This window comes from Chinchilla lanigera, unplaced genomic scaffold (assembly GCF_000276665.1).
Source record: "Chinchilla lanigera isolate Chin_1 unplaced genomic scaffold, ChiLan1.0 scaffold00122, whole genome shotgun sequence".
Taxonomy (NCBI): domain Eukaryota; kingdom Metazoa; phylum Chordata; class Mammalia; order Rodentia; family Chinchillidae; genus Chinchilla; species Chinchilla lanigera.
Genome location: NW_004955523.1, coordinates 849,706 through 860,458, shown reverse-complemented (window position 1 = coordinate 860,458; position 10,753 = coordinate 849,706). Strand labels below are relative to the sequence as shown.

The window sequence follows — 10,753 nt, the reverse complement described above, 5'->3', positions numbered from 1 at the left end:
ACCACCAACAGAGTGAAGAGACAACCCACAATGTGGGAAAAAAATGTTTGCCAGCTTTTTCTCAGATAAAGGATTACTATTGAGAACATATAAAGAACTCAGAAAATCAGATCTCTCAAATTTAAAGACCCAATCCAAAAATGGGGCATGAGAGATGAACACACACTTCTCAGATGAAGAAATACCAACAGCAAATCAATATATGAAAAAACGTTCAACATCTGGTCATTCGAGAGATGCAAATTAAAACAACACTGAGATTCCATCTCACTCCAGAAAGAATGGCTATCATCAAGAAATCAACCAACAATAAATGCTGGAGGGGCTGTGGGGAAAAAGGAACCCTTCTCCACTGCTGGTGGGAGTGCAGACTGGTGCAACCACTGTAGAAATCAGTGTGGAGAGTCCTCAAAAAGCTAGGATTAGAGGTCCCATTTGACCCAGCTATTCCCCTGCTGGGTATCTTCCCAGAAGAATTAACAACATCGTACCATAGTGATACATGTGCACCCATGTTTATAGCAGCATAATTTGCAGTACCTAGATCTTGGAAACCATCCAAATGCCCATCAACCAGGAATGGATAAAAAGGATGTGGTATTTTTACACAATAGAGTACTACTCAGCATAAGGAAGGACAAACCGTAGACTTTCATAATTTCATAATGAAATTTTAAAAAATATGTACGCACTGTTAAAAAACAGAAATCATCTACCTCATCATCTACCTCACTTCACTGACAATGCCATCCTTTCCAGATCTGGTTAAGCAGTAACATCTTCATTATCACTCAGTTCTTTTCAACTGGAAAGTAAGAATGTATGGGATAGATGGGTACATGTGTCCTTTACTCCACTGATACGGGCTGAGATCAGGACTGGGAATATAGCTCAGTGAACAGCATGTGCTTAGCATGTGTGATGCCCTGGGTTCAATCCCTAGCAGCCTCTCGGCCCCCAAAACGGCTACGATCATAAATGCTGTGGGATGCAATACTCTAAAGGTGCACTGTCCAGTAAGGAAGCCACTAGCCACAGGCCATGATTTAAATTTAAATTAAGATGAAATGAGAAATTCAGTTATCTGGCCACGTTAACCATGTTCTGAGTACTAAATAAATAACACCAATTCAGAACCATTCCATCACTACACAAAGTTCTAGAGACAGTGCTGCCCTACAGGGAGCTGGGGACACAGACTAGGAGCCACTCAGGCTTTGGTCCTCTTTCTTACCTTATCCAGTTGACCGGATTTATTATATTTCTCTTCTGCAAAGACCAGCTCCATCTCACTCATGTCATTGTTGAGGATAAAACAAACTTTAGATTTGTAGAATTCAGGGTCATCTGTTTCAAAGTACTGAGGAGACAGATATAGAGCAGAACATGAACATTCTTTTGCCTAGAAATTGTATTTGTAACTGTTTGGAGCCAATTATCCCTTCAACTTTATGAAAGATCATCTCAGCTGGGTGTGGTGGTGCACACCTGTTATCTTGGCACTTAGGAGGCTGAGGCAGCAGAATCTCCATGAATTTGAGGCCAGCCTGGGCTGCATAATGAGTTCAAAGCCAGCCTGAAGTACACAGTGAGACCCTGTCTCAAAACACCAAAAACAAAACACAACACAACACAAGCCAGGTATGGTGGCGCACACCTGTAATCCCAGCACTCGGGAGGCTGAGGCAGGAGGATCGTTGCAAGTTCGAGGCCAGCCTGGGCCACAAAGTGAGCTCAAGGCCAGTCTGAACTGCATAGCAAGACCCTGTCTCAAAAAGACAAAACAAAAACAAAAACAAAAAACCCCCAACAACACAAACCCATCAGCGCAGCTGGAGTGATTCCAGTTAACAGCCAGGCACCCTCAGTGGCAAATGCACACCTAACAGGTTACCTTGTAATGCATTCGCAGTCCTATGATCTGGGCCAGGAAAGAACGGGTGAAACGAGCTCGGACCAACTGCTTGTAGGCCCCTCCTAGGGAGGACTCATACAGACACTTGCCCACCAGCCGCCCTGCAAACTCATACATCTTCAGGCGCAGGTGAGCTGGGCGGTTAGGGTTGGGATGCACCTGTCAAGGAAGGAAAATGAAAGGCCCTGGCCCAGGTTCTCAAGCTCAGCTCTGGAAAGACCTTCCCTCCCCAACCTCAAGTGCTACAGTTTGGATCTGGAACGTCTCCATGCACGGAAGGCTTGGTCCCCAGCCTTTGGCATTCTGCAGAGCAAGTGTAACGTTTAAGAGGTGGGGCCTCGGGTAAGGTTTTAGGTCACCGGGCACGGGCTCCCAAAGAGTACTGGGACTCTGCTTTCTTCTCTCTGTTTCCCATCCTGGCCATGAGATGAATGGTTCTGCCACACACTGTGGCAACGATGTGCTGTGCTTCCTCGCCATGGGACCAAAAGGAAGAGGGGCAACTGGTGGTGGGCTGAAGCCTCCAACCCCATGAACCATAGTAAACCTTTTCTCTTTACAAGCTAATTATCTCAAGTATTTGTTACAGTAGCAGAAAACCAACATATCATGCTAAGGAAGGAAGGGTTTCCATGAGAACCAGAAAGCCCACCTAAATGGCACTAGTCTTTTGGTAGATACACACTGAGTGATGCAAAGTGAATGGAGGATGAAAGGCAACAACCAACTTTGATTAAGCTAAGGAATCTCAGGTAAGTAAGTCTGTTGTCCCTAGCTGCATATCAAAGTTAACTGGTGAGTGATATGACGCCTTTTTTCTAACCTAGACCTTCTTTCAGCCAACACCTACTCCTCTACTTGCCAAAAATCTGGTACAGTAATCAACTGTCTCAGGCATTTTTCAGAAAGTGGCTTAATTATTATAAGTAGTAAAGCAGCCACTGCACTAGACTGCTTTTTCATCAAATATTCAACTGTCTGCATTTTCTCATTTTACAGATAAAATAATGAAGGCACACAGGAGAGAGGCAATCTTATTAGCTCCCATTGTAAGCAGCAAATTAAGAACCTGACACAGATTTTCAGACTTCTGGGGTTTCCTAAGTTCAAACCCTCATGTATTAATTATAACATAATCCACATTTACCACCCACCCACGGGGAAGTCACAGACTCACTAATGCCTGGTTGTTGTCACTGAATCGAGTGAAGAGCGGGTTGGTGGTATCAAACAGTGCTTTGCAGATCAGCTCAAACCACTCCCGGCGAGGCCCTCCCCAGTCCAGAGCTGAAAAGTGTAATGAAAATAAAGGTGATCTGGGCCTACCTCCGCTTACCATTTCGCTCCTCTGGCCATCACTTTACTCTCATTACGTTTCCTGCTGTATTACTTTACTGTCTCTCCTTTACAGCGCACCTAAGTGGTAGGCCTTTCTAAAAATCCCACCCCTTTCTGTAGGATTGAAGTTACTGATCACTAACCTAATGAAACACAGGAGACCAGCGACCTCCGCAAATGAACAGCCCTGGGGTGTCATGGCACTTTTCCCTCTGGCGCGAGCTCTTAGAGCTCTCCCTCTGGCTCCCCTGTCTCTGCTCTACAAATTTTACCATACTATCTGGCCAGCAAATATTTTTTCTTTCTTCTTGACTACGGAAATTGGGTTGTTTCAGGGAGTGGGTGTGTGAGTGAATTTTTTTTTTTCCTCCCCTGTGGAAAGGGAGTAAGAGAGAGGATAGCAGACAGAAAAAGTAAAGAAAAAAAAATTTTTAAACTGACCTTCCTCATCCTGAAAAACCACTTCAAAGTTCTTGCTCCAATCTGAGATAGAGAAATTTCGAGTGGCCTTCAGAGACTGAAAAGCGGTGAGACGAAGGGACTGTCAGACAACTGGCTTGCACCTCTTAGATGCTACAGACAGACACACAAGAACACTGCCACTACTGTCTGCTGAGCTAGCACTACCACATGATGGAGACATACTACTCGTAGACAAGCTTTCGTAATATCCTCTTATACTTAAAATGTACATATCTCTGAAAGAAACCTGAAAGTTTTAAAAAATAATCTAATTTGTCTGTATACTATGACTTTATTGGAAAGCTAAAGTTGGTCTTATTTTTTTAAACAATGCTCATTTTATTAAGGAAAAATTCTTGCCAAAAGTAAAAAAAGATTTAAGTCAGCAAACCTAAGCAAGAGAACCAAGGAGCCCTGGTTTTCAATAGAGTCTACCCCTAGATGTCCTAATGAACAAGGCGAGGTTCAGACAGGGAGCCATGCCACATGGAGAGTGTGGCTGAGAAAAGGGGTTTCCAGTCACACCTACCGGAGCCAAACACCACAAACACTTTCTGGACAGGGACCAAGCCTTCTCATTCTTGGGGAATGTCAGACCCATGCCAGTGTCTGTGCAGTGGAGACAGACACACATCAGGTGTTCCTTTTCCATCAGACCAGAGTGACAAGAAAAATCACTTCCTTTTCACCCATCAAGAGCCCTTCTATTCCAGGGATTCAGTAACAGGAACTTTCTTCCATAACCACTACCTCCACCTCCCTACACAGGAGACTGTTTAAGCATTAATTCCCCACAGACCTGAAACCCAATATGCTACCCAGTTTCCCCTCAGTAACACACCTCTGACATATCTGTCCCAATGTCGGGATAATTAAACAGGAAAAAAAAGTCTCTAGTGGATCCTAAAGAGAGTGACTTAGGCTTCATAAAAAAGGTAACTCTCAGGATACAACCAAATACTAAAGAGGCTGGGAAACGCCGGCATCTGCTAGCAGACATGAAACTTTACATACCGATTCCAACAAGGCATGTCTGCTGACCTTCAGGGTGACTTTGGAATGTGGCCTTTTCATATGTACCTGACGAAGCTCTCTCTGGAAGAAGTTCACCTTGTCCTGAAAGGTCTCGGAACCCCCTGAGAAGCAGCAAGACCCATTATGACACAGCCTCACTAGCAGGTGCCTGCGAGCCCTTGATACTCTCACGGACCCAGGGGCCTGGGGTTGCCGCCTCCCAATCGAGACCCCCGGCCACCCTTACCAAGGTTCTTATGCAGGGAGCGGATGAAAGTGGCGGCGAGAATGTTCCTCTCCTTGCAGCTGAGCTCCACAGGAGGCTGGATGCCGTCATCTACCACCAGAGTGAGCAGTTTATGAACGGGGTCGGGGCCAAGGTATGAAAACTAGCAGAAGGAAAAAAGGAGTTAATTTATAAAGCCCTCAAGCCCACCAAAAACCTTCCGTATTACCACCCTGCCGTGCCAGCTAACAGAAACAAACCTGCCTTCTCTGAGTTACTGCCTACACAAATATATCTCCTTGTTTTTTTATGACAGTGTTCTACAGCTCAAATTTTATTCTCAATTATTTGAGTCTAAAAGATTGCCTTTAAGTAAGGATCACAGGCAATACTACAGATCTTCTGACAAAATATGTAAGGGTGAAAGTACTTATATAAAAAAAGAACCAATTTTACTCCAAGCTGGCTGGGAGAAAGCGACTTTTATAAAATAACAGAGTCAGCTTTTTAGACAACAGCTTCGATCCCAACAGGCCAGAAGAGTAAAAGAAAACTCTGAGGAGGAATGAGAGTCATCATGCTGGGAGGTTCAGTTTGGGCCACAGTCACCAGTAACCTATAAACGTAGTCCTGGAAGCCAAAGGTAACTGGTGAAATATTCTGAGCTGCTAATCCCTGTTCCTGTAGGTAAGGTCCTTCTAGGATTTCCAGATTCCTTGTGAGATTCAGTGAGGAGATAACGATCCTTTCTGTATTTGGAAGTATATTTTGTATGCACAGGGAAAACTTTTAGAAACACTGAAAGTCCTCTGGGAAAAAAAGAAAAGGCCGAAATATCCCAGTATTAAAGTGTGTTCAACATGGATCTCATGTAATGAGCAACTTACTTTTGTTCCTGGGCATACTCGGAAAGTGTAAAGGCGCCAGGGAATGATTTTCAAGTAGAACTCCTTCACTGAGAATTGCTAGAAGACCAACAAACAGAAAATTAAGTTAGTGGTAAATGAAAGGCTCCTACCCGGGTGTTATAATTCAAACACAGCATCCTGGGATTCAAATACAGCACTAGAGTATCCATCTATATTTCTCACGATAACCTCTCTTCCTCCCTGGATAAAAAGGGTCATTTAGTCAGTACTAAAATAAATGTCAGTTCTATCTTTAAAAGGGCAAATACAAAAATATTACTCTGCCACTCCAGTTTCACAAAGACATTTCAAAATCTTACTACTCAGGTCTTACTATAATTTCAAAATACCTAGAATCAGGTTCTCACTGTGAGTGGAGAACACTCACCTCAAACAATTAAGATCTCCTACTCAGACACAGGCTGCTCAGAATGACTTCTTCAGGACTACCGAGGGGCACCAGCAGCCAGCAGCTACTGCTTTTTACCTACCTGGATGGTACCAAGGATTTGTCAGAAATGGGGAGACAGAAGCTGTGGGAGGGTGAGGTGGAGTTTTTTTTTAGGGGGAGGCTCACAAATAAGTTCACTAGACTATCTCATGTGAAGATAAAGAAAGACCTTATGTCATTTACAAAAGGGGAAAAAGAAAACAAAATAATTCATTAATCTAAAAAACAAAACAAAAAACTGTACTCTGACCATGCATTGGGCCAGACTGTCCCCCAATGACCAGCTCAGCGCCAACCGTGCTTCACTTACTCACCCCACCCATCTCCCTAATTACCATCCCTCCTAGTCCAGAAAAATGCTAGCTTTTTTAAAATGAAGAATAGTACACAGCAAAATGCTCTAAAAGAACTTGAACCCAGTTTTGGTTATGAGATTAAAAGAATGTTCAACAGTTTCATTTTTATGAGGACTGAATGAATAAGAAAGTAGAAATACTGAAAAGCAACTCTAACACAAAGCGCCTCTGAGCTCTGGGGCTTGGGAAGTTCACCTTCTTCTCTCTGCCACAATTTCTTTATTCTAATCTTGTAGCCTGATAGCAACATCCATTTACAGTGATTTCACAAATCACAGAATAAAAGATCAAATTGTTTCACTATAGAACAAGGGATAAACAGCGAATTTATTCTAGTGAGAAGTTTTTAACGGTTGAAAGTAGCTCTCCTGGCAGCTCTAAGAATTATGCGTTTAAAATCTTCCCCAAAGCAATCAAAGGGCAGAAGCACAGGTGTTCTATGGTGCCAAGGCACACAGAACCTCCAGAGAGAGATTTGGTTTAGGCCAAACCAAACATCTGCAGCAGCAGAGGGGGCATAATCCTCTGCTTCCCTTTAAGCAGCCTCTATTTGTGTGCTAAATCCCCTACAAGAAGACAATCTTGCCCTGCTGACAAACTGTTCCTTTGTGCTTTGTTACCAATTACACGCAGACTCAGGAAAGGGTCTTCTAGGCAAGAATGGGGGCTCCAACCTTTGGTGACACGTAGCAGTACACCTTCTTTGGTTTCTTCACTTTCTCAGGGGTGTGGCACTCTGAGGGCGAGTCTTCATCTTCCTCCTCCACAGCAGTGGAGGGTCGGCGCTGTGAAGAGCTCATATGCATGGGTGGAAGGTGCCATGGTGTGCTGGTACAGTTGGTAGCGTTATACAGATAAGCCTCGAAGTAAATACTTACTCCTGAGGTGGACACATTGCGTTCAACGATATTTCTCTCGTTCTCTGAAGTATAATGAAAGTAAGTTTTAATGTAGGACACAGGGGAGGAAAAAAATTACATATCACTACTTATTTAGCTCACAGGACAATAAGCCAAGTATAGCCCAAATATCAAAACATTTATTAAGGAGGTCAGTAGTGCACATATACAAAGCAGAAGTGGCCATCGGAACAGGATTACAGCACTGCTTTCAACTCACCACTTAGGACGATAATGTCAAATTCTCCATTACTGATTGGCTGATTTTGGTATGAAATGCAGGCATGGAAGCAACCCCGAGAATGCAGGGTGAGTCGCAAGAACACCTGGCAGGTCTGCCTGTTGGATGTCACTGATTTCTCAAATACAACTCCAGTACTCTCTTCCTCCTGAGGGCCTAGCTACAGGAAGAAAATGAACTATACTTAAGAAATTTTCCTATCTCCAAGGCAATTTACTCTTTTTTTTTGGAATCGAGAAATGAACTCAGGACCTTGCACTTGCGAGGCAGGCTCTTGGGCCACTGAGCTACATCCCCGGCCCCAGCAGTTTGCTCTTTACAAAGAAGTTCCATATATTATCTATGCCTCACAATTACTAATAATATAGGTACTAGCTGGGTGTGGTGGTGCACGCCTGTAATCCCAGCACTCGGGAGGCTGAGGCAGGAGGATCATTGCGAGTTTGAGACCAGCCTGGGCTACAAAGTGAGCTAAAGGCCAGCCTGAACCGCATAGTGAGACCCTGTCTCAAAAAGACAAAAAAAAAGACAGGTACTGTTAGTACTGTAGCAGAATGCAAGGAAGAGAGAAGAGATAGGAATGAATTAGAAAGGGCAAGAATGACAGAATGAGCCTGTTCTCCCTAGTACACAAGAGAAAGAAGGCAGTTACTTACCTCATGAATGGACAAACAGTAATTGTGCTCCTCTCTCAGGGATGTGGAATTGTTGGTAGGGTTGTCATACTCATCTCGGGGCACTATTTGAAGGGTGTGTGGCTGCCCACACGTCAACACAAGAGTCGAAAAATGACACACAATTTTGGTCTTGGAAGGAACCACCATTCCTGGAACAGACAATCAAATACATTTAGAGAGAAGGGAGAGGTGATCTCTAGGACACACAGATCTGCTTAGTGAGACAGAGCTGGGTTCTTTCTCGACTCCGTGGCATAAGTAAAACACTATGAAGAGGAGAGAAGAAAAAAGGAAACAGATTAATTCAAATGAACTCTGGGGTTCCTTTTTATAAATTCTTAACCACTACCAGCATTACACAATGAGAAAAAGGACAGAAGTTGCCAGACCCAATGCTGGAGTGCTAGAATCCCTCAGTCACCTACTTGTGAGATGGACCTTAAAAATAAGTGCTGAACAACAGCAAAAACAAAGATTAAAAAAGCGTAAAAGAGGTGAAATCCAAGAAAACAGATACAAGACTTGCATACTGAAACTTCAAAATGCTGATTAATATTAAAACAATCTTAAATGAAAAAATGTACCAAGTTTGTGGACTGGAAGCTTCAATATAGTACAAGGGTCAGTTCTCCCCAAAACAACATATAGGTTTAACACAATTCTTATTAAAAACTCAGCAAGATTATTTATAGCTTTAGATGATATTATCCCCAAAATTTATAAGGGGAAGTAAAGAAACTAGGTTAGCTAAAACATTCTTGAAAACAATAAAATGAGAAGAGCCAATTTATCCATTTCAAGACTTACTATATGGTATTGCTCTGGGACAGACAGAGGTCATTGGAACAGAACTCAGAACTTGACCACCACAAATATGCCCAACTAGCAGGGCATAGTGGCACACACCTATAATCCCAGTCCTTGGGAGGCTGAGGCAGGAAGATCACCGCTGAGTTTGAGGCCAGCCTGGGCTACCTACTGAGTTCAAGGCCAGCCTGAACTGCATAGTGAGAGCCTGTCTCAAGAAAGTGAAAAAAAAGAAACAAGAAGAAAAAAGTGAAGCCTATTTGAGTTTTGACAAAGATTAAAATTTTAAAATTTGTTCTATGCAAGATCCTATTACGGGAAAAGCCATACACTTGAAGAAAATACTTGCAAATCAAATACTTGATAAAGAACAGGTATGAATAAAGAATTCTCAAAATCCAACAGGGAAAAAACAAATTAGGAACTGGGCAAAAGACATGAAGAGAAATTTCACCAAAGAAGATACAGAGGGCAAGCCGGGCGTGATGGCGCACACCAATAATCCCAGCACTCGGGAGGCTGAGGCAGGAGGATCGCTGTGAGATTGAGACTAGCCGGGGCTACAAAGTGAGCTCAAGGCCAGCCTAAACTGCACAGCAAGACCCCATCCCAAAAAGACCAAAAAAAAAGATACAGAGGGCAAATAAGCATGAAAAGATACACACTATTATTAACCATTTGGGAAATACAAACAAGAAGCACACACTTATCAGAATGGCTGCAACAAAACAGGGACAATATTAAATGCTGGCAAGGATATGAAGAAACTGAATCAGGCATATGCTGCTGGTAGGATGTAAAAACATCACAGCCATCCCAGAAGAGTTTGACAATTTTTAAAAAAAAACTAAGGATAAAACTACCATAAGACTAAGACATTTATGCCAGTGAAGTGGAAATATGTTCACATAAAAATCTTTTCATGTATGTTAATAACAGCTTTATCCATAATAGGCCCAAACTGGAAACAAACTAGATGTCCTTCAAAGAATGAACAAGTAAAAAGACATTCATAAATCAAGTATTACCAATACAAAGGAAGAACAGATACATATTTTCAACAACATGGATTACTGTCTAAACAATTGTGCTTAGTGAAAAAAAGCCAATCCCAAAACGTTACATACTATATCGTTCTACTTATATAACATTATTCAGTAACAACAGGTTAATGAGTTGATGGGCTAAGAAACAGCCCAGTGGGGCAAGCAGGAAGTGGCCACTAAAAGGCAGTGAGGGCTCCTTGTGACAATGGACTGTTCTGTATCTTGACTGTATCAATGTCAAAAACCTGGATGTGCTATTATACCATATCACTACAGTAATACAGTTCTGAAAGATGTTACCACTGGGAGAACTAGATAAAGAACATCCAGGTCCATTAATTTCTTACACTTGTACGTGAACATATAATTATCTCAAAATAAAAAGCTGATTTTTTTTTTTTTTTTTTTTTTTT

The 10,753-nt window shown here is 42.5% G+C and overlaps 1 protein-coding gene across 4 annotated transcripts in view; it reads right to left on the bottom strand.

Moving 5' to 3' along the window:
* The window catches only part of Arel1 (apoptosis resistant E3 ubiquitin protein ligase 1), a 55,655-nt gene that overhangs the window by 13,731 nt on the left and 31,171 nt on the right, over window positions 1–10,753 (bottom strand). For 3 of the 4 annotated variants that reach the window (XM_005409388.2, XM_005409389.2, XM_005409390.2), the window contains 10 exons: window positions 8,467–8,636; window positions 7,790–7,970; window positions 7,345–7,592; window positions 5,843–5,920; window positions 4,977–5,118; window positions 4,730–4,851; window positions 3,695–3,770; window positions 3,093–3,202; window positions 1,895–2,074; window positions 1,235–1,360 (listed from right to left, as the gene is read on the bottom strand). In XM_005409388.2, coding sequence (XP_005409445.1) covers window positions 1,235–1,360; window positions 1,895–2,074; window positions 3,093–3,202; window positions 3,695–3,770; window positions 4,730–4,851; window positions 4,977–5,118; window positions 5,843–5,920; window positions 7,345–7,592; window positions 7,790–7,970; window positions 8,467–8,636 — 1,433 coding nt within the window. The remainder of the gene's footprint in view (window positions 1–1,234; window positions 1,361–1,894; window positions 2,075–3,092; window positions 3,203–3,694; window positions 3,771–4,729; window positions 4,852–4,976; window positions 5,119–5,842; window positions 5,921–7,344; window positions 7,593–7,789; window positions 7,971–8,466; window positions 8,637–10,753) is intronic. The other variant, XM_013507172.1, reaches the window with a different exon arrangement.